This window comes from Rhagoletis pomonella, unplaced genomic scaffold, assembly GCF_013731165.1.
Source record: "Rhagoletis pomonella isolate Grant_MI unplaced genomic scaffold, Rhpom_1.0 Rhpom_scaffold_00014, whole genome shotgun sequence".
Lineage (NCBI taxonomy): Eukaryota > Metazoa > Arthropoda > Insecta > Diptera > Tephritidae > Rhagoletis > Rhagoletis pomonella.
This window is the reverse complement of record NW_023458568.1, coordinates 13431070-13455834: the sequence shown is the minus strand read 5'-3', so window position 1 is coordinate 13455834 and position 24765 is coordinate 13431070. Positions and strand designations below refer to the sequence as shown.

The 24765-nt window shown below is 37.4% G+C and overlaps 1 protein-coding gene across 1 annotated transcript in view; it reads right to left on the bottom strand.

The window, feature by feature from the left end:
• Positions 1 to 18085: 18085 nt before the first annotated feature.
• LOC118749249 (structure-specific endonuclease subunit SLX4-like) overlaps positions 18086 to 24765 on the bottom strand; it is a 53518-nt gene continuing 46838 nt past the window's right edge. The window contains exon 5 of the mRNA XM_036484047.1: positions 18086 to 18145. Coding sequence (XP_036339940.1) covers positions 18128 to 18145 — 18 coding nt within the window. The 3' untranslated portion in view covers positions 18086 to 18127. The remainder of the gene's footprint in view (positions 18146 to 24765) is intronic.

The window sequence follows — 24765 nt, the reverse complement described above, 5'->3', positions numbered from 1 at the left end:
CCCCCGCGGAGCAGCGATTTCAGGCCCTTAGACTTTTTTGTGCCATGCCGTGAAGGACCGATATAATGCGAACAATCTATTAACGATTCAGGCCCTTAAGGCGTATGTCGGGCATTTCTTACGATAGAGCCAGAAACCGTCACCAAGGTCTTGGAGAACTGGGTTAAAAGAATGCGCTATAACTAATGGGAATATATGTTCTTTCGAATAAACCCATAATATACCGAAAAAATTAGTTTGATTAATTTTTAAAAATAAATATTTTTTTTGTTATGGTCATCAGATCTTTTATGTGAAAGTCATCAGATCAGCACCGTCATTCTAAATGTGCACCAAGGTTTTATTTTTTGAAGTTACGACTTTTTTAGCGGTGCAGGGTGGTTTGAATTTTGAGGAAATGAAAAACCGGCGCCATGTGAGACCTCTCTTCGTTCAAAAAGGGATGGACGAATTTACTTGAAACATTTGCAATATTTATTAAGGTTCGTGAATAGTGTTTCCATCTGTTTAAAATGTTCAACTCAATTTTGGCGTCTTAACGCCATGCGGGTTCACTAGTATTTTATACAAACAATCGTTTAATACCAATAGTAAAATAAATATCTTCTTTTCATTTAATCAGAAAGTGTACTTTTTATGTTTTCCAAGTCCACATATTGGTCTATATCTCGGGAACCAAATGAAAAAATTAAAAATGCGTGGTTTAAATTTAAATGGTTTGCACTATCTACACGCAAAATTTCATGATCGTAACTTTAAAAACAAAAAAGGTACAGATTTTTGATCAGAAAATGCCTCATATTGCCCATAGTGCACCGCTGAGGTAGAGTTTTTTGGCGCGTTTTTCAAACGTGGTTTCCCCAGTAGGACTAATCCATGGGCAACATTTTTTTTTTTTTTTCATGAAAGCAGGTGAAGGTGTGGAAATGAGTTTTACGGCGCATCCCCTACAAAAGTTGTGGAAAATGAAATTCTCTACAACTTTAAAATTTCAATATGCTATGTAGTTTCAACAGAAATTGTCAAAAAATGGGAAATTAAATTTTCTACATATTTGTATTTAACCATTTTTTAAGAAAAATGCAAAATAAGCTTGCAAATCGCAAGAAACCCAAAAAAACTTAATTCCAAGATGGCGGAATGTTGCCAAATGAAATTTAGGGGCAAGACTGTGGATCCATGATCTACGTGTCAAATAGAAGTAAACTGCATCAAAAAATCGCTGTTACAAATTTTTTTCAATTTATCTACCAAATTTATCTAATTTTACTGTGCTACAATACATACACAAAGTTTTAAAAATCCTGCGCCTCCGTCTGCTTCTCTAAATAAGTGAACAAATACATAGTAGAGTGTACCATCATTGCTTCGGTCAGGCAATGCATTATTGCTTGGGATATCTGATGTAGCACCATTTTTTTAAATTGTACAGGAGAGACGAAAAATTGATGTAGTTTCACTTTATCTGTCATTCTGCATCAAAAATCAAATTTTGAGAAAAAGTGGATTTGTGACCTTTTCACCTTTAGGTAGCGATATGATACATATACATTTGTACATAATTATATACTTACATCTGTATGCATTTTTATGATAGTTATTTGCATGAAATCTTTTTTATCGATAAATAACGCAATTTTCAAGACAGATCCAAATTTCTCAAAAAGGGCTCGATGGATGATTTTGATTCTATTTCGGAATATCTTCTATTTTGTCTAGAATACATACTTGAAAGAATTTCGTGGTTGTTTTGAATTTTGATAATAACTTGTTGAAGCTCACCGGCATTCTTTCCAACTTCACATGGTAAAAGAGCATATGATAGGGTGGGGGACGTTAAAGATATTAGCGGCCATAGCAAACCTTCAACGGATACGTAATCCGATCCATACACCTAAACAATTTTTCCCATGGGCAAATAAATCATTGCTGAATATTGCTTGAAGTTTTATAACTAACAAAGAATATAAATTGAATTTAAAAACTAGAAAGTCGTTTCCAGCTTTGTTTAACTAACGTATGCGGAATGAAATGCGGACAATTTCTAAGCAGATTTAAAAAAGTTCTGGTAGCATTACACTAAAAATTACCTCGTTGTATGTTATAATGCTGAAATAATTTCCTTGAAAGCGAACGAACACAGAAAATTTGCTTGTAAATTTTGTATACCGAAACTCAATGTCACGAAAAGTAACTTGCTTTTTAATTTTTTCTCTATGAGACTTAAAAAAAACTTTATTTACAAAGGAAATGTCGGCTTTAAAGAATAGGAAAACACTAGAAGGAAAACCCACGAGTTCAAAAAAATGTTTCACATAGCAGCGAAATGAGACCGAAACAAGAATCAGAAATTCTTAAATTCTTAAAACAATGATAGCAACAAATGACTCGGCAAAATTAGAATGTATGCTAGTGAAATTTAATTAACTTTAATATAAAACCAATAACTTTCACTTAGCTTCAATTATTTCACACTCTTATGCTCATAAGCACTTTTTATCACTACTTTAACACAGAATTAGCACAATGAATTTAGTAAGTAGAAAGCCAAAATCAGAGCACAATAAAGTACAACTTCACAGCTTGACGTTTGCTAAGGTAATGACAATAAAGTGCAAAGCAAGCAAAAAACATTAGATACTATGCATGAGACAGGGATGTAGTGAAATATGTGCAAACCACTCTACCCAAGATTTTTTAAACGTTGAAAAGGCAAATTAAAAGCGGCTATGAGCGCTTTCCCAAAATTTGCTTGCACTACATTCATTTTAGTTTTGTACCACGGATTAGGGAAATATTTTTCATTGGGGACCATAAAAGGACACCTAAATATAAGTCTGAACTAATTATCGTCTAAATGGCTAAAAATAATAATAACTCAAGTTGGCACAATAAAGTCCCAAAATAACATTTTTGAAAAAGCCCTCCGCACTATGCCTGAAAACTTAAACAGGCCACTCGTTAAGGACATGAGTCTTTTCTATCAAAATGTTTCTTGGAAATTTCGACAATATCTATAAGAGTGGGAAAACAGTATTTGTTGAATCCGAAAGTATAGCTGTTTCTTTTTACTGCATCAGTTCGTATTTCATTCCGCATACATTATTAAGGGTACTTTGACGTTCCATTGCATGATTCCTTTATCGACAGATAAATTAGTTGCAAAACCTTATTCTTTACACGAACAGTCAACAGAACTAAGAGTCATGAAATAAGGATATTATATTTATTTTATAGTTAAAAATTCAATTATATTAAACTATTTTGTTTTTAAAATAAAATGCGTTGTTAAAAATAACATATCGCACTATTCCTGTAAACTAAATTTTAATGTTGCTCGTATCTTCCATACTTAGTTGTTAGTTTGTTCTAGAAGGTACCACAATTGTTATTGTTAACCTGCTCAAGCAAATTACATTGTATGCATAACTGAATTTTCAAAAAATATACTATAAAATAAATTTATCGCTCATACAAAAAAATTAAGTTTGTCGTATGAATATTTATTTTAGTAAAAGTCCGTATGTTCGTCCACTTTTCAAACAAATCGATTTTGTAGAGAATTAAACAAGGAATACGATGGTTGGATACGCGAGCACTGCAACACTTATATTTAATTAACTCAATTTGTAGCTAACTTACTAGTGTGCATTTCATTTTGAATTTTGTATCTCTTGAATTTTGTATCTTTCGAATTTGTACTTTGAACTACCTCTAGTGTGCACCCTTTGTAAGCTTATCTTAGGAGTGGTTGGCAACGCATGCCCAACTCGCTCGCTACCAAATCGCTGTATACACAATTGTATGTATATATATGCTTTGCATTTTTTGACAGCTGTTATTACATTTTTATATACTCGTTTTGTAAGCCTCAGAAAAGTTGCAGTGCTCGTTCGCGAATCAATTAAACTTAATCTTATATTGAATTAAAAATTCTCACGCGCTTTAGAAATACCACATATTTTTCTCGTTTAATCCAAAAAAGATTTGCAGTGTTCGGGCACGAAATATCTACGCAAAACCTTACGTATAAGTTGCAACTTGCGCTCGAATTGTTTGAAATAACTAAATTTTTCATTGGCAAAATCGTACCAATAAAGTATAATAAAAACATTAATAGACTGTTTGATTTCAGCCAATAAACTCCGTTTGTGTTGTGCAAGAGTGTTCCGGCGAACTACAGCCGCCAGTATCACAGATTTGAGAACACCAGGTCACCATCCGCTCCATCGCCACCACAAAAACAGTGTCGCCAGTGCACCCGTCGTTCACCGCCGCCAAAAGGGCCGTGTCGCCAGTTCACCCACCGACTATCGTCAAAGACAAGGTGGTGCCATCACTCCAACTGCCGCCGCTGGCTAAAATTTGGAGACAGAATCCCACGAAGCGCTGCCGTACACCAATTAGAGAAGCCCAACCACCCTCAGCTAACAAGGAAGTCGAGTGCGCCGCCATTTGGTCCTTCTGCGCCAGCAGACCCCGAACCAGCAGGAAGTAAAATAAAAAGTCCCTTTGTAAACCGTAAGTAAGCCTATTATTTCTTAGTGCTACATACTCGTTCCCACGATAACTACAATATACACACATACATATATCGCAGTAAAATATTGGGAAAAAATATATTAACCTAAAATTCGTGCCAAACTTTTGCGCCTTTTTCAATAATTAAAAATAAAATAAACGGGACCCTCATACCGTTAAAGATATCTCCAGAAAATTCGTACATATATATTTTTTCAATTTTCGTGTAAATAAGTCCCGCAAGTTAAGATACCGAAAATACGTAAATGTATGCATACATATAAACTTCTCCTCAACTTTGTACATACAGTCCACATACTTATGCATACACATATACATACAAGTACATAGGTAATCGTTCATTACCTCATCTCCCGCTTTCGCATTTCTCGCTTGGGAGGTACCTATATACGTATACAAAACTAAAATTTATCTTAATAATTGCGATAGATAAACGTAACGATAGATAAACGTAAAGAATTTCTAAAGGAGTGTTTCCCTAATTAAAAATAAAAGGCGCGATTTCTCGACAAAAGACGCAACAGAGGCACAACTAGTGCGATACAGTGGTCGGTTTGCAGTGCGATAAAGTTAATAAATAAAAGTTGACGGCGTTGATATACAAATACAATTGATTACAGTCCCGTGAATTAAATTTGCATTTCACCAAAAGCAATTAAAGCGCATTCTCGTTCTTCTACTGTGTGGTCCTCTTATATATACATAAAATTGGGGTTACAGTCGCGTGAAAAAAAACTTGCATTTACGTAAAATAAATAAAATCTCGTACTCTTCCATTCGTTGAGCAAGTTTCTAGAAATAACTATATTCTCAAAAACGGTTAAATAAATAAATTAGTAAACAAACTAAATCTCTATTTTTCTCTAATTCGCAATCGAGCACTGGCATAATCGCAAAACTTACACATTTAATTATTTATTTACTCATATTATATCTCTGTATATATACTTCTCCGGCATTCCTTTAAAAAGGAATTGCATTAAATTCTCTGACATTCCTTTAAGAGGAATTGCATTTACTTTTCTGGCATTCCTTTAAGAGGAATTGCATTTAGTTAAAAAAAAAAAATTAAATTGTAAATTACATTCTTGTAGTATTCTCGGGTTCTTTAAATCTCCCTCAGGTATCTCTCTCTCTCAGTCTCTCGACCCCAGCCCACTCAGACTAAATTTTCTCGGAGCTTAACGAAGAATCCCTACTTCCCACAATGAGTGACGATTAGAAAACCGTCTCAACCGAGATTGAGTCTCGACCCGAAAAAATGCAAAAAAGCAGAAGCAAGTAGCCTCTGTTAAGTTTATTGCCGAGACTGATAATTTGATCGATTATTTTTCCAGACTCCGATCTATCCCTCTCGAAAACAACTCCGAATCAACCCTGAAAATTAAAGATACGAGTTTAGATAATTTTTGGAATCGAGTTCAAAACTCTTACGATGTAGTTGTAGAGGCAGACAAGCAAGACCTTCCCGAAGATTTCAAAGCTAGTGCTTTTCGCAAATATCGGTCTTGTCTCGATCAATACGAAGACACTAAAGCTCAAATCGCTGACCAGCTCCATCTTCATAAGCAAGTGAGCAATCCCATGCCAACTCCCTCTACATCACAACCCAAACGCCAGTCTGGCCTCGGCTTAGCCGTCCCTCCTTGTGACACCGAAGTATTTTACGGAAGTTATGAACAATGGCCCTCTTTCCGGGATATGTTCACAGCGGTATATATAAATCATCCTGAGCTCACCCAAGGCCAAAAGTTGTACCATCTCAGGTACAAAACTCAAGAAAAAGCCAACCAAATAGTAAAGCAATTCTCTCTCTGTGGTGAAAGCTTTAATCTCGCATGGGAAGCACTTCGGTCTCGATAAGCGTATTTTGGTAGACAACCAAATACGAATCTTAATGAACCTCAAACCCATTCCCACCGAAAGCAGCGAAGACATACAAAGGCTGCAGTCTTCAGTAAACAACTGCCTTCACATTCTCGCAACTCAGCAAGTCTCAACCTAAAATTGGGACCCCATCCTCATCTATATAGTAACCTCTAAGCTTCCCGAAACCACAGTATCCCTGTGGGAACAATCCCTCAGCTCGGGGAAAGACCTCCCTAACTGGCCCCAAATGGACCAGTTCCTCACTACTCGTTATGAAGCGGTCGAAAGAGTGGATCAATGGCGCCTGCCGAAGGCGAGACCTCCTGTTCAGCCCAATAGCTCCTCAAAGCCGCCTTTCTCTCATAACAAACCACCTTTTAAATCCCCTCACTCTCAAAACTTTCAAAACAGATCGATATCACAAATACAATCTCACGTGACAGAGCAGCGAATAATGCACAAATGTTCGATATATAAGAACTCCTCTCATTCGCTGTGGAACTGCTTCAAATTCCGAAAGTTGTCAATCCCTGATCGCAAGAAGTTCGTAAGAGAAAATAATATGTGTTTCAATTGTCTATCCCAGTCACACTTGTTGAAAGATTGCCCTAGCACCCAAATTTGTAGCCATTGTAATGAACGGCACAACTCAGTGCTCCATGAAGTCGCAAACTCCATGCCGAAAAGGCAACCCCCAAGAGTGCAAAAAACCAACTCACCAGTGGCAACCACAACCTCCACAAACTTAAGTTCCCAAACTTCAACTCAAATAGACACTGACGAACAAGAAGCCTCAGGTACGCAGGTGCAATCATTCTACTCAGAGAATGAGAGCAGAATACTCCTCCCTACAGCTATGGTACCGGTATCACACCGAGGAGAAATATTTAAACTCAGAGCTCTCATAGACCAGGGGTCAGAGCGAAGCTTTATCTCCACCAAAGCTCAAAATAAGCTAGAGCTGCCCTGCAAATCCTCAAAATTTGAAATCTCGGGCATGGGTGGAAGAGTTGTTCAAACTTCGAACAAATTATGCTCTTTAGTCTTGGTCTCCGCCGATCTCCAAACTAAAATAAATGCTCAAGCTATCGTGTTACCACAGCTGACAAAAATGCTCCCCAAGTTCCCACTTAATCATGACCACAAAGAAAAATGGTCTCATCTCGAACTGGCATATCCAAACTGCCACTCCCCATCCCAGATTGACCTTGTGTTAGGCAGTGATATCATCCCTCAAATAATCGAGGAGGGCATTGAAAAAATTTCACCAACTCTGCTAGCTCAAAAGACAATATTTGGTTGGATACTTAGTGGTCAGATTTACGAAAACATAGCTTTATACTCTACACAAATAGAGGAAATTTCTAATGAGCATCTCAACTCACAATTGCGTCGGTTTTGGGAACTAGAAGAAGTTCCAAACCTCAAGCCTACCACCCCTGAAGACGACTTTTGTGAAGATTTCTATAAATCCACCACTTCTCGCAACCCTGATGGTCGTTATGTGGTCAGGCTTCCGTTCAAGCCAAGTTTCCCCAAAGAAATCTCTTTAGGTTACTCTCAATCCTCAGCGCATCAGCAATTTCTCGGAATGGGGAGAAACCTCCTCAAAAAGGGCGATTTAAAGGCCTCATATGATAATGTCCTGGAAGAATACCTCACCCTAAACCACATGGTAAAAACGGTTTCCCAAGAAAAATTCCTCTCAGGCAAGTACATGTCGTTCTACCTCCCTCACCATGCGGTCATTAAGCCCGAAAAACGAACGACAAAAGTACGAGTTGTCTTTAATTCATCAAAAATTTCGGGATCCGGTTACTCTCTTAACGATGTATTATATACCGGACCAACTCTCCAGCCTGATTTGATGCTTCTCATCCTCAAGTGGCGAATGTATAAATTTGTATTTAATGGTGATGTCGAAAAGATGTACAGACAAATACTGCTACATCCCGAAGACCAGGACTTTCAAAGAATAATCTTTCGTTCACCCACAACCAGTCCCATTCAAGATTATAAATTAAAAACGGTCACATTCGATGTAAACTGTGCGCCCTACCTCGCCATTCGCACACTTCACCAAGTAGCACAAGATGAAAAAACCAACTACCCAATGGCCGCCCCCATTCTGAATAAAGAAACGTATGTGGTTGACATACTCTCTGGCAGCCACGATCTGACAATCGCCACTCAATCTCTCACCCAAGTCATCCAGGCTCTAAACTCGGCAGGCTTTCCCTTGAAGAAAATAACAGCGAACCACCCAGAAGTTCTTAAAAATATAAGGAAAGAGGACTTGCTCGATACTAATTTTCTCGAGTTCGAAAAAGCAAGTATCACAAAGACTCTAGGGATCCAATGGAATGCGCTCACAGACACGTTTTCCTATACGATCGACTCCATCCCAGCCTCATCTGCTAGCACTAAACGACAGATTCTCTCCTCTGTCGCGAAACTTTTTGACCCCGCAGGGTGGCTTACCCCGATAATGATCCAGGCAAAGATTCTCTTACAAGAGCTCTGGATCGACGGAACTCACTGGGACGAGACAGTCAAACCCCTCCGTCTTGTTAAATGGTCTCAGTTCGCAACCAATCTCCATACAATCTCGACCATTCAAATTCCTCGATGGGTAAACTTTATTCCTGACCAGCATGTTGAACTCCATGGATTCTGTGACGCCTCAGAAAAGTCATATTGTGCCAACGTATATGTTCGAACTACTCATGGTTCCAGTACCTCTTCCCATCTTCTGGTTTCCAAAGGCAAGTTAGCACCCCTTCGAACAACTAGTTTATCCCGGCTTGAGCTCTGCGGAGCTCTTCTCTTAGCCAAACTTGTCGCAGCTGTCCAGTCCCATCTCGACCTCTCTCAAAGAAAACTGGTACTATGGTCTGACTCTGAAATTGTATTGGCATGGCTGGAAAAACCACCCCACTCTTGGAAAACGTTCCTCTCGAATCGGACCGCGGAGATCTTGGAACTCGTCGGAAACGCCACCTGGTGACATGTACGCAGCAGCGACAACCCCGCAGATATGGGCACAAGAGGTTGCAAGTCACTAGACCTAGCAGCGTCTTCGTTATGGTGGAACGGTCCTGATTGGCTATCCAAGCCCCCCGAAGAATGGCCAAAACCCCCAGTTCGAAATGTCAACCCGCCGGAAGTGCGAAGAGTGGATGCACTACTCACCACCGAAGAAGATCCCGACGTTCTGGACAGGTTTTCCTCTTTCTCTCGAGCCTTGAGAGTGATGGCCTACGTCTTCAAGTTCATCAGGCGACTAAAAGACAAAGCGCCAGGAGCTCATGACCGCGCATCATCCCCGCTATCACATGATGATCTCCGCTACGCGAAAATTCGTCTGATTATAATCACGCAAACCCGTCATTTCTCCCATGAAAGGGCCCGCTTGGAAGACTCAAAACCCATTGACAAAAAGAGTTCACTATTAGTTCTTAACCCCTTCTTGGATAAAAATGGAGTTCTCCGCGTCAATGGACGCCTTGCTCATGCTACCCTGAGCTATAACGAGCGTCACCCCATTATAATTCCGGAAAAGTCCCGATTCGCATTCCTCTATCTAAAGTTTCTCCATGATCTACTCCTCCATGCAGAAGTACGACTTATGCAGCAGATGACCAGGCAAGAATTTTACATTCCCCAGCTCAAACCCCTCATCAAAAAATGCATTTATCATTGTAAATCATGCACCATTCACAAACAGAAAATTCGCTCGCAGATTATGGCTACCCTGCCGCCCGAACGATGCACCTTCGCTCCGCCCTTCACCACCACCGGTGTCGATTTTGCTGGGCCTTTTCAAATAAAAGCCTCCATGCTAAGATCCCCCGCTTTAGTGAAAGGCTATGTGGCCGTCTTTGTGTGCTGCACAACAAAGGCGGTACACCTCGAGCTGTGCTCAGACCTGACCAAAGAGGCATTTCTCGCCGCCTTTGCTCGTTTTGTTGGTCGCCGTGCTTACCCCGCTAAAATGATGAGTGACAATGGCAAAACCTTTATAGGAGCCAAACGAGCCACTGAAAAGGAGTTCTCGGTCTGTCTCCAAACTGTATCCCGTGATGGTGCTCAAAAAAACGCACCCCAGGGAATTAATTGGCAATTTATCTCTCCCAGCGCCCCGCACATGGGTGGCTTATGGGAGTCGGCAGTTAAAAGTTTTAAACTTCACTTCAAAAAGACTGCCGGGCCCCACAATTTTACGTTTGAGGAGTTTACTACCCTTTTAATAAGAGTAGAAGCTGTGTTAAATTCTCGTCCGATATCTCCACTCACCCAAGATCCGACGGACTTTACTGCGCTCTCACCTGGCCACTTCCTCCGGGGTGCTCCCCTCCTATCTTTCCAAGAATCTAATCACGAAAAACTCTCGCTCATTAATAGATGGGAAAAATTCAAGGCCTTATACCACCAATTCGCAAAACGATGGAAGGAAGACTACCTCAAAGACCTTCATAAGCGACACAGGTGGAAGAATGCTCAAGTAGAACCCAGAATCGGAGAATGCGTAGTCATTAATGATGACACACTCCCGCCCACGGAATGGCGCCTGGGCCGCATCGAAAGGTTGCACCCTGGCAAGGATGGACACATTCGTGTGGTCGACGTCCGCACCCAACTGGCCTACTCACTCGGTCATTAGTAAAATTAGTATTTTTGCCTTCGAGCGAAGATACCCCCTCTCGCATTGAAACCGATTAGCACTCCATAAAGTCCTCACATGAATAAACAGCCAAATGGCTGCACATCGTTTTTTCACACACCACACATACATACACACTCTCGTATCTCTCTCCTATGCCTCCCATATTGTAATATACGAAACACTAAAAATTTCCGTATATAAACTCTTTCCAGCACCGCGAACGTTCCTAAAGATTGGAACCACCCACAATATACGTTCAGCGAATCATCCCACGGAGGATTATAAGCGGTGCAGATTGTGCGCCGGCCATCATGCGCTACGAGTATGCGCAGCGTTTTTAGGCGTACAGCCGCAGCAGCGCTTCTTACTGGCAAGGGCGCACAAGTACTGCACTAACTGCCTGGCGCTTTCGCATCCGACCGCCTAGTGCACGTCCACTACCAACCGCCGCATTTGTTCCCTACAGCATCACACACTACTGCACCGAAATGGTACACCGGCAGGCCGCCGCACGAGGGCGAACTCCGCAGTGCAGCCCCCCAAACGCCTCGACCAAACAAACAAAAACGCTCCCCAACGTGGGGGATCAAGGCGTACATCACCGCGCTACAAGCACATCAGACACCATCCCACCGGAGGGAACCGTAAAGTCCGCTTCACGGGGAAGGGATTCCAGACTGCTGGCTATCGTAGCAAGGCTACCAAAATTTTGGTTCACGAGGCAATGAGGGCTCTACGGGAGCTGAAGGATGCACTAGCCGCTTACCGCGGCCAGGGCCGGGAGGATGGCTACGCGAGCACTGCAACACTTATATTTAATTAACTCAATTTGTAGCTAACTTACTAGTGTGCATTTCATTTTGAATTTTGTATCTCTTGAATTTTGTATCTTTTGAATTTGTACTTTGAACTACCTCTAGTGTACACCCTTTGTAAGCTTATCTTAGGAGTGGTTGGCAACGCATGCCCAACTCGATCACTACCAAATCGCTGTATACACAATTGTATGTATATATATGCTCTGCATTTAATGACAGCTGTTACTACATTTTATATACTCGTTTTGTAAGCCTCAGAAAAGTTACAGTGCTCGTTCGCGAATAAATTAAACTTAATCTTATATTGAATTAAAAATTCTCACGCGCTTTAGAAATACCACATATTTTTCCCGTTTAATCCAAAAAAGATTTGCAGTGCTCGGGCACGAAATATCTACGCAAAACCTTACGTATAAGTTGCAACTTGCGCTCGAATTGTTTGAAATAACTAAATTTTTCATTGGCAAAATCGTATCAATAAAGTATAATAAAAACATTAAGAGACTGTTTGATTTCCGCCAATAAACTCCGTTTGTGTTGTGCAAGAGTGTTCCGGCGAACTACAGCCGCCAGTATCACAGATTTGAGAACACCCGGTCACCATCCGGTCCATCGCCACCACAAAAACAGTGTCGCCAGTGCACCCGTCGTTCACCGCCGCCAAAAGGGCCGTGTCGCCAGTTCACCCACCGACCACCGTCAAAGACAAGGTGGTGCCATCTCTCCAACTGCCGCCGCTGGCTAAAATTTGGAGACTGAATCCCACGAAGCGCTGCCGTACACCAATAAGAGAAGCCCCACCACCCTCAGCTAATAAGGAAGTCGAGTGCGCCACCAATGGTGTTATTTTAAACTTAAAAATTTCGTGTAAACACTGTGAAAATCAACTTAAAAAATTAAGCTGTTTAGAAAAAAATGAAAATTAACGACAAAAATTAAAATACCAAAATACATGGAGCTTGTACCTTTAGCTTTCAAATGGTGTTAAGTTGAAGTCTCTACGATCAGTAGAAGCCGAGATATGCAGAAAACTCTCAACAGCAAAATTCAAATCAATTTATATCTGTTCGAACTGTTCAGCAAAAACTTGCAAGTTTTTGGTACAGCTTATCTAAATTTTGTTTACATACAAAAGCATAAAACGGAAAACATGAAAAGAATATAGATTTCAAGTTTGACTAAAGCAATTTGTTCAGCAAAAGTAAGTATACGAGTATTTGCGTTCTTTCGAAACATTTGCAGTTCTAGGAAGTGATTTTATACTTAAAAATCACCAGGAGTAATTTCATTGGTTTTTCATAATTTATAAACAGATGACTTTGATCGGCTGTTTTTATTGCTGGCAAATTGCTGCTGGCAAAAATTTTTCCAGCAGAAACTAGCAGCTTTTCATCTAAATTAAATGTCAGTTTGATCTTTCAATTTCCCCTACTTTGCTGCGTTTTTGTGTGCACGAACAGCAAAACCTGATAGTTTTTGATAGTTATCAAAAGCTATCAATACGCGAATACCTATAATTTGCCTGGTTGATGGAAAAATCCAAACTTAGACAGTTCATATCTCCGAAGAAAAAAATAATAAAAATAAATCCTGGGATACGTGCCAACTTATTTTATGGTGGCGGGTAACAAGATCAACGGAAATGAGGTCAATTGACACTGTTTCGCATACTGGTGCGACATAGAGTAAATTGACATTGAAATAATTGTTTTTAAATTAGCACATTTTGAACGAATTCGGAATGAAAAGAAAACATCTTGTAAAAGGAAACAATTATAGAAAATGAATTTTCTTACAGTGTATTCATGTTGCCGCCAACAATTGGTAGATGGCACATTCAAATCAGTGCCAAAATGCGGGTATAAACAATTCTTGATTATTAGTTACATTGGATCACAAATCGAATTTTGATTTTGTTCTCCAGACGCCACTATCCAATTTGTATGTGGAATCGCTCGCTGATTCCGAAAATCGAGTTAAATTTTTTTGTATGGATACTTTTTCGAGATATTTTCATTTTACCGTTATTCAGCTTAAAAACAAAGAGTGGTTCCACTTAGTCACGTATATCTTACGAACCAATGAATAATCGAGATACGGCAAATGAAAGCAAATAAAAGTTTCCATACATTACTTTTCGATAGCCCTGATAGTTTCTGAGAAATTAGTTAATCATTCCAGATTTTTTGTTTTTTTGATGAAAAAATGGAAAAAAATCAAACTTTAACAGGAAAAAAATTAAAAAAATGACAGTGTCTGTGTAAATGTTTTGCACTCGTGTTAAAGCCTGTTTCCTTAGAAAAAAATAAATGAAGAAAGTCGATGGATAAATAAAAAAGTAATGATTGGTCAAATGAAAATGCGCAAGTAATTTTTGTATGAAGTATGAGCAGAAAAAAGTGTTACTAATACGCCCCGTACACCTGAGTAGGTAGAGTGTTTGCATCGAAAGCAAGAGGTGTCAGAAATGGTTAATTAATTTCTCAGAAGCTATCAGGGCTATTGAAAAGAGATGTATATACGGTTTATTGAGAATTTTATTAGATTTCATTTCCCTTATCTCGTATTGCGATTATTCAATTAGTTCGTAAGATATACGTGAATTGCAAATATCTCGAAAAGTTATCCATAAAAAAAAAAAATATGTCGATTTTCAGAATCCCCGAGCAATTCTCAATAGTATAGTGGCATCCATAGAACGTTTTTGATGTAAACCAGTGTTATTGGAACCGAGATAATGTAAATTGATTGATTGGTTATCACCAGGGCCGAAAAGTTCAAGCTTTTGCTTGAAATTACTTATTTTGCTTATTCAGGGTTTCCAAGCTTAATTTTAACGATCATGATTATTTTGCTTATTTCAATGTATAAAGCTAAGTACAGACCTTTAAGTAAATTGTCAAGAAATAAATTGCTATTATTTCGAGTGTGTGAACAGTAGTGTCCAAGGAGTTTTGATATCTGATATTTTATAACCTGCTGTCTCACTTTTTCTTTAGAAATAAGGAATGGGCATATATTTTTGTTGAAAACAAGGATGCCTTGAACGCTTCACAAACAAACTCTAGCAAACCATAGTATAAAGTAGAAAATTTCTTAAGAACTTCGTACTGCTTAAGAGAATTTGGCTCAATAAATTTTTCATGACCATTTCTTGGGCTTTTTTATTCGTCGAACTTAAGAAATGTTTACAAATAATAACATAAGAACAGATTTGGTTCTTATTAACCCGTAACTCAATTGCATTTCTGCTTGGATACAAAAATTTAAAACCAATGGTTCGCCTCTACGGGAAGGCATTGGTGTTATTGAAGAGATTTACATAATTTATCTCAAATGCAGAATAACGAATATTTAAAAAAAATTTAAACGACCAACGCAGATCTCCATCAGGGATTGGCATTGGTTGAACGTCAACTGTTTCATACTCAATCAATACTGCTGCTTTGTATGACTGAGCAGCGGCGATACAAATATCGATACCTAAACGAAATTAGAGGATGACTGAACACCAGCGCATAGCGCAAATACAGCCACCACAAGTGAACGATGCTTATAACAGCTCATACTGATATTGACTTCGGCAAACCTGTACTCTGAATGATCGTGCACGAAACTAGCAAACGCGGCAGTTGAACGGTTCCGAAAGCATGAGAGCTCATCATTTGTTGCAGAAGTTGACTTGTTGCTGAAAGCCATTTGACTTGTTGCTGAAAATCATCTGACTTGTTGCTGAAAGCCATTTCACTTATTGCTGAAATCACGACGAATGTGGTAAAGGGTAATTTATCGTCTCGTATGCATGTATGTATGTATTTATAGCGCGTCTACCATTCAATTGCTTTGCTCACTGCTGGCTAGTTGTGAGGAATGTGCATACGTACGTATGTATGTATGTACATATCAATGCTTCATTTCAAACAAGCAAGTGTCGTTGAATTGTTTTTGAACTACAGTATTTATCATCCCTTCGGCAACACGTCAAACGCGCCTTCAGCAACAAACCAAAAGCGGCGGTTTAACTTCTGCAACAAATCAAGTTAGCTAACTGCGGCATCTTGCCTTCGCCAGTCTTTCACATAAGCTCTCATGCTTTCGGCAACCGGCCAAATGCAGTATCGTGCTTTTGGCAGTCGATCAAATACGGCGGTTGCTGGTTTCGTGCACGATCATTCGGAGTACAGGTTTGCCGAAGTCAATATCAGTATGAGCTGTTATAAGTATCGTTCACTTGTGGTGGCTGTATTTGCAAGACAGCACGCTTTGCGCTGGTGTTCGTTCATCCCCCGTTTTTAACGTGAGTAGGCTTAAAGACACAAAAACAGCACCCTTTTCCAATGTCTGATCTCCATTAGGCGTGTTCTTTTTTACACGCATATATTAGTGTTAAATGTGCGAAAAAACGATAGTTTCGATAGTATCGATAGCTTTAGGTTAAAATAAAGCATTTTTAAAACAATGTTGTAGTTATACACGAAATCTTTAGAACCCAAAAATTTAAGATAATTTGGCATTTCATTTTAATTCGATATATAATTATTAAATAAACTTTTATTTAGAAGGAGCCCAATTTGGAATAAAATAATAAATTAATTAATTAATGGCAAAAACTACCATAAAACATAATTTGATATACATACGTAGATAAACATATATGTATAATATACATACATTTAATTTACAGTTATTGATATTATTTTATAATTTTAATGAGCTACCAAATTACACGGCACCTAAATGAGATGCAAAACCATTTGTATCAGAATGTGAATACGGCTGATTTGCTTTTAATCGAAGTATGGTTTAAATAAAATCTTATTCATATTTGTATCTTTTAATCTATTTCTTCTCTCACTGTGTATTTGACCAGCCTTGTAAAGTATTCGCTCAGATGGCATTGATGTTGCAGGAATACATAAAACGTATCAGCAACTTTTTTCAAGCTATTAGATGAAAAAGCCCAATATACTAGATGACATTGGTCTTTATCAATAACTGGTTTTTTTATCTATTGCCTAATGTCATTGATTGGCCCGCTTGAAGGAGAATATCACGGCTGACGGCAAAAAAGTAATGAGTCTACTGTCAAACTCTTAAAAGAGCATGCCGAGATAGTATTTTTACTGGTGTCTTGTCTTGGTTTTTAGTAAGTAATTCGCTTGCAATCATCGAACTGTATTCTTCTTGTAGTAAGCTTACAGCTATATCTGCGTCGTATTGCGATTTGAACCCCCTTTTATAAAGAGGATTTCCCGAATTCACGGACGTTTACGTTATTTCAAAAATAAAATAAAAGTGAAAGCAAGCTTGTTGAAGAGTTACCAATATGTAAAAAAAAAATTGTTTTTTATTTATGAAAAGTACCGAAAATTTCTTCTTCGTAGCAATTGATAGTTTTAACGATTGTTTTTTTAACTATCGATAGACTAATAGTGCCGGAGCAATCGATACAATCGATAGATTATCGATGTTTAGCCAACACTAGCATATCGTCGCTGCGCCAACAAAAACGGTTACATGATTTTTGTAAATTTTTTTTTATTGCATATTTTATTAACTATTGCCCACATTACTGCATTTGCCATTCTCTTATATATCTTTTATTTTAGAACTGACCAAAACAGCTATGTGCCCGCAGTACTAGAAATACTCTGAAAAAAAACGGGTATACGCTTACTTGCTTATAACTGTTTTTGATCGCAGGCGAATCTGATGAGAGTGCTTTGATTTCGATGTAAATAAAATTATAGTTTAAAAAACTAAAACCTCCCTATTATAATTGCCATTCGTACTGTCATCAGGTATGTAACTTGAGAATAGAAATCGCTGCATCTTTTAGGCGCAACAATATTACATAGTTACATCCCGAGTTAATAAAAGGAAGGTAAAAATAATTATAAACCAACTAAATACATACATATGTACATATTAAACATCTGCACAAGCTGACTCGATTGTCTTTGCACACAGTGTGACACATTACAACTGTCGATGTTTGCCTTAATTCGGTTTCGTACACGGTATTGGTCCACTCAACAGCAAGTGGGTTTAAAGGTTGAAATACAATGAGGTTCGCCGTTCTCGTTTTGGGCATGGGCTCACTGTCTTGTACATATTTCAATTATTTTACGAATGAAGAGAGAGGCAATACTTACGACAACACAAAATGCTAAAAATAGCACAAATGATTCGAATGTCTTGCTCGGTCCGTTTGCTTTGCTTTGCGTTGTGTTCATTCGTTGATGTGATACTAAAAATATAAGACGCCGCAATGGAAGGAGACGTAAGTTTATTTACTTCGTAAAAATTGTTAAATATAACACTGAATTGAATAAACTGTTGTTTTAATTTTAATTTCTTTATTAAGTTTATTTTGTATTTTTCATAGTGCTTTTGTAATGGTCCAGGAGTGCTGAGCGATTCTCAATCAAATACTTTTTCGTTTTTTTTTTTATACAACAAGTACAATTTACAAAACCTGGCGTTGATTTTTTGAAATTCTGTCTCCCGCGTTTTATTTTAAAAGCAATTCCTGATTATATGGAAAGTGCAAAACTTCGTCGCCAAAAATTAATTCTTAGACATCCACGCGATTTTTTAGACGGTAGAAACTAAAATTTCAGATTAAAAAGTTGAAATTTTGATGGAAATTTTGTATAAAGTTTGAAACTGTGATTGATATGTTTTTGGGTAAAGCTTGGACGATGTTTTTATAGAAAAGTATCAAAAAAAAATTATCTCGAAAAATATTACGAATATTTAAAAAGATCAACACGTGGTCATTTGTTTTAGTCACTGTATATACATATGCATGTACTTATATAAGTGCATAGTTATTTACCGAACAGTAGCAAAGAATGAGCAAAAATTTTGCAGCAATAATGAAGTAATAAAAAAGCGTTGGTTTTACTACAACCTTGCAAAGTCGAAAAAAATTTACTTGTGAGCCTTTTTAGCCTGAAGTTGGTGTGTGTATTGCAATCAGAGAAGCGCAGCGAGTATGATCAAACTGAATATATCCCACTCACCATCCATAATTTGTTCTACTTATATGCATTCATATGTACTGAAATGCCCCCGAACGTCATATCCACCCTTAAACAAGAGGTATCTATCATACTTAGTGTGACCAACTGTACGTAAATGACACGTACAGTACGTAAATTTGTAGCCATGTACTGTGTACCGAAGCTAACCACAAAATCACGAAAATGTACGTAAATTGAATCGAAGAAATATTGTTGTACGTAAATTTTATCGATAGGAGCGCCCAACATACATACGTACATGCAAATTTTGACTAATAAAAACTAAAAATATTATAATGAATCAGTTGATGGAAAGTGTAAACACCTCATTAAAAAAATCGTCAAAATGACGATAAAATCCCCAACACTGGCAACGCTGTCTGCTGAATACTCTATTTGTGTTTTTCTTGTGTCCGTTAAGTGTCATTTGACTTTTTGTCGTTTTGAGGCATAAGTGCGGTATAGCGGCCGTTGAGGTAAAACAAAAATTAAAAGTGGGCGTATTGAACGCGTATTTTCTTTGATCAATCAGATTTGGAGCGATGAGAAATCACAACTGAAAATCGAGACATTGCGAGATCTTTTGTTTGTTCGGTACAACATTAAAATGACTTGTACGGAATTTTTCGAATGCGTAAAGAAGCAGCCTCAAATGCTGAAAGAAATTGCATCAGATGGAAAATGCGCGTTCAGGAAAACTACTCAAGATCAATGAATTGACACACAGGCCGACACTTTTGTAATTTAGCAGCAATTGCATTATTTCAGCTTTGAATGTATGTATGTACCTAAATATTTCTCAATTCGCAAATAAATATGCTGAAGTTTGTACGTCAAAAATGTGTTTGGATATCGACTAATAAACAAACTTTTCTTTAAAATTTTTTGTTGCTACAATCTTTTGTGTACGTAAATGAGTCTTTTGAAAAGTGGTCACACTAATCATACTCATATCATAATCATACTCCTTGGCGTGATGTGCAAAGAGCTGAGGGAAATAAGTATGATTTAAGAGTGCGCATGTACATACATGCGCACATTAATAAACTTAAAGAGGAAAAAAATACAAAATAAGAAGATGTTTCTTTTTACAACGCTTTTATCAACTTGCAATGTTGTGTTCCAGAAACTTTCAATGTTGTGGATCCAGAAACTTTCAATGTTGTGTTCCGACACCAAAGCAAAGCTTTGAAAAGCTCCTATAAAAATGCATAGTGAATAGGGCGAGGTAGATGACATCTAGATGTCGCCCTATGTACTACGTTTGCTACACCGGAAATAGACGACACGTCATTTCTTTAAATAAAATTAGTTTGACTATTGTCAACTAAATCGAATGCTTTGTAAGTGAAGTGACTTGTGGACCACTTGAGGTATAGGTGGACCAGTTGGTAACCACTTTGGGGCCAGTTGGTAACTAGTTCGTGGGACCAGTTGGTATCCAGTCGGGGACCAGTCCGGGAACCAGTTGGGAACCAGTTTGGGACTAGTCCGAAACTACTTACCTTCGGCCCAGTTGGGGTCCAGTTGGTCTTTTTAAGCTCCTGTGGCCGTTTTAAGTGTAATTCTTGGGCTCCTGCACTGCCGCTCGGGGTTTCTGCCTTCTACGGTGGTAATTTTGGGCCGGGTTGCCTGTTTTGGCGGATTGTTGTGCTGTGTGCCACGTATTACGTGTACCGGGTACCACTTTCTCGAGCGAATTGCTCTGGGGAACCTGTTGTGTGAGTTGCTGGCTTTTTGGCTAGACTTTGGGAAGGTTTATACACGCATATCGGCGGAAATAGACGACACGCCATTTCTTTAAATAAAATTAATTGGTGCTCGTTTGTATATACATACATATGTAAATGCATGTGTGTGCACCTTTCTATTAATATCGTTGAATTATTTTAATATCTATTGCAAAATTTTATTCAGACAGGACTAAAAAGTAGAAAATAAATAATATAAAAAAAACTTTTTAATATACAACGCTTTTATAAATGGACTAAAAAGTAGAAAATAATACTTCTCAGTCCCACAGAATTTGTTTCGATAACTTTTGATTTTGAAATTTTAGCAAAAGTCATTATAAACAATCTATGAAATTGAAAATGAAAAGCGTGGGGCGCATGTAATACACTTGAATTGATATGAAAAGTAATATATGAATGTATGTATGTGGGAATATGAATAACGACCGCTTAAAATCGATTTCAAAGTTCTACTTTCGCTGTAGAAATTTTAGGTCTACGTTATGTAGTTTGACTATTGTCAATTAAATCGAATGCTTTGTATTGCATGCGCTCCACGTTTTTCATTTTCAATTTCATAGATTGTTTATAATGACTTTTGCTAAAATTTCAAAATCAAAAGTTATCAAAACAAATTCTATGGGACTGAGAAGTATTATTTTCTACTTTTTAGTCCATTTATAAAAGCGTTGTATATTAAAAAGTTTTTTTTATATTATTTATTTAAACTTATTTTGGGGCGCTGGACACGAAAATAACATTTAAAAAATGTCCAAAGATTCATCTTGGAAATATTTACGAAATATGTTTTTGGGTAACTTTTCAGTTATCGCCAGAAATCACTGAAAATGTGAACTCAAGTTTTTCAAAAAAGTGTACAAAGGAAAAAAAAGAAATAAATTGTGTTTTTAACTTCATGTTTTTTATTTATTTTTTCCATTTAAATTATGTTAAAGAAATTAATGAAATATATATATTAGAGTCCAGCGCAAGTGTATTTGCCGCATTTCGTTCAATAAGTACTCCTTGCATTGTACTCTACTCCCAACACATTGTTACTATTTTACCGCATACATACCCTACTTGGCGTTGAGAGAGTAAATACTTGACGTACTTGCTATTACTCCACCAAAGTACGTACTCTACTTTCTCTCATCGCCTACGCGAGATATTTGCTGCTGCCAAAAGGGAGTAGCAAATCTACTCTCCGTATACTTGTAGTACGGTAAGTACTTGCGTATAAAATTTCAATTATGGTTGTTAGCCTACTAGTTGATATCGTTTGCGGCGCTGGTCAGTGAAATTGAAAGAGTAAAAATAGAATATGGAATTTGACGATGTAAGGAAATGTTTACGGCCTTATTTATAAAAAATAACGTAGATTTAGACAGTTGTTTAATGTGACATTTTCATAAAACTTTTGTATTCAAGCAGCTTTTTAAATCTATGTATGTATGTACTTAAATTTTTATGAAAGTATTATTTCTCGTTTCTAATTTTCTATAAAACTATTTGCAGTCATTAACCAACAAACAAGTTGTCGACAACAATAACTTAAGCAATGCTGCTATACGAAATAAAATTATTAGTGGCAAATCAAAATTTTGAAGTGCCGATTTTCACATTCGATAGTTGGACATGGTAGCGACGAGATGTACGAGCATTTTCTTCTTAAGAGCTGCATACTGATTTAAGAAATTTGTTATAGAAGCAAATTTATTTCCTATTTATTGTCCATAATTTTATATGAATTTTTAGTTTTTCTTGAGAGCCTTTACAAATAAAAAAAATTTCGGAATATGTACATATGTACATACATACGCAGCCATATAACTTGATTTCAAGAGAAACGAATTTTCATTGGGCACGTTCAGAAGGCGCAACAGCTCAGTAACTGGTGCGATTGCACCTTCTGAACGCGTTGTTGCGTACTTCTGATCAACTGAATAGTTGCGTGTTAGATGATCGTAATATTTTTCTGATCATTTGAGAGTTGAATTTGACAGCAAATGTATGAAGTCGTTCAGAAGACGCATAACGATCACTGATTTTTTTTTAGCAACGGTTGCGCTCAACTGCTGCGCCTTCTGAACCTACCCATAGATAACTTTTTTTATACCTTTCATGAGCATGAAATGGTATTATAACTTTGGTCCGATGTTTGTAAGTACCAGAACAAAAAGAGATAGACCCATTAAAATGTATACTTATATGATCAGAACGTCGAGCTGAGTTGATTTAGCCATGTCCGTCTGTCCGTCTGTCCGTCTGTCTGTCTGTTTGTATGCAATCTAGTCTCTCAGTTTTCGAGATATCCGTATCAAATTTGGTAGGTGGGTGTATTTTTATAATGCATTAATCATTTGTCGGAACCGAAAGAATCGGACCACTATAACATATAGCTCCCATACAACTGATTGTTCAGATATGAGATTTTTCGTTATAACTTCTCCATTTATGCAGCTACGAACATGAAATTTTGCAGTACTTGCACCCATTATCAACAGAATACTTACAATGAAACTTACAAAGATCGGGTCACTATAACCTATAGCTCCCATACAACTGATTGTTCAGATATAAAATTTTTCGTTATAACTCCTCCATTTATATAGCTAGGAACATGAAATTCCGCACTGTTTTCAATAATTATCAACAGAAAACTTACAGTGAAAATTAAAAAGATCGGGTAACTATAACCTATAGCTCCCATACAACTGATTGTTCAGATATGAGATTTTTCGTTATAATTCATCCATTTATGTAGCTAGGACCATGCAATTTCGCGCTGTTTTCACTCATTATCAACAGAAGACTTACAGTGAAAATAACAAAGATCGGGTCACTATAACCTGCAGAACCCATACAACTGATTGTTCAGATATGAGGTCTTTTATCATAACTCCTCCATTTATGCAGCTAGGAACATGAAATTTCGCACCATTTTCACTCATTATTAACAGAATACTTACAGTGAAAATAACAAGGATCGGATGACTACAACTTATATCTTCCATACATCTGATTGTTCAGATATGGGATTTTACTGTAAAACTTCTTTATTTGAACAGCTAAAACCGATAAATTTCGTAAGATATTTTATAAATAATAATACAAAGTCTACTGAGAAAATCTTCAAAATCTATGCTGTATAAGCTTTATCTCCTATAGCACTGATTGTTCAGATACCAGTTTTTGCCATATATCTCCTTTATGTAGGAAACTAAGCCCAATAAATTGTGTTACCGGTTTACATACCGATCACATAGCAGTGAAAATCACTTAGATTGGTGCCATATAAAGTATATCTTCGATACCTCTGATTGTTTAGATGCGATTTTTTATATAAGTATGTAACTCCTCTATCGATGTATGCAGATGTATTCAAAAGCAGTAATCTGTCAAAGTAAAATTTGCAGATGTTCGTGAAAGTTATGAAGCCTTCGGCATAGCCGAAGACAGCGCTGCTCTTACTTGTTTTTTGATAACACTGCGACAGCTCAAATTGGTATTGAGTAAAACCAAATGCAAGATAGAGTTTTTGAATTTCATTGAGTTTTTTTTTAGTAAATACTAAAATTAGAGGTGTATGAATGGCGAAAGAAAAACTTTATCCGATTTTTTTTAAATCGAAACTACATTTTTACATATGTACATACATACATAAATATATTTAATATGAAATTGAAATTTTCACATCAATTTGCGCTATCTTCAAACCCATGGTTTCAATTGTACGCATATCGTCAGGGTTTTCCCCACAACTTGGTTTTGCTGCAGTGAAGCGACAGAACAAGTGACGAGAAAAAATATATGCGGACACTTATATGTATATGTATCTATGCACATACGTTTCTATGCACATAGTATGTATCTATGCACATACGTATCTATGTATGCACATACGTATCTATGCACATACATACATATGTACTTAGGTATGTATATTAGCATTTTAGTTGAAAGTACGTTTTGCTCGTCGCTCTCTTCATCGCTCCACTACAATCCTGTCCTTAATTTTATTCAGATACCACAAATGCACGATCCAGAAAATTCTTCTACCATTCTTGCCACAAATGTATGTTTTCTTCGAAAATACTCAAGTACTA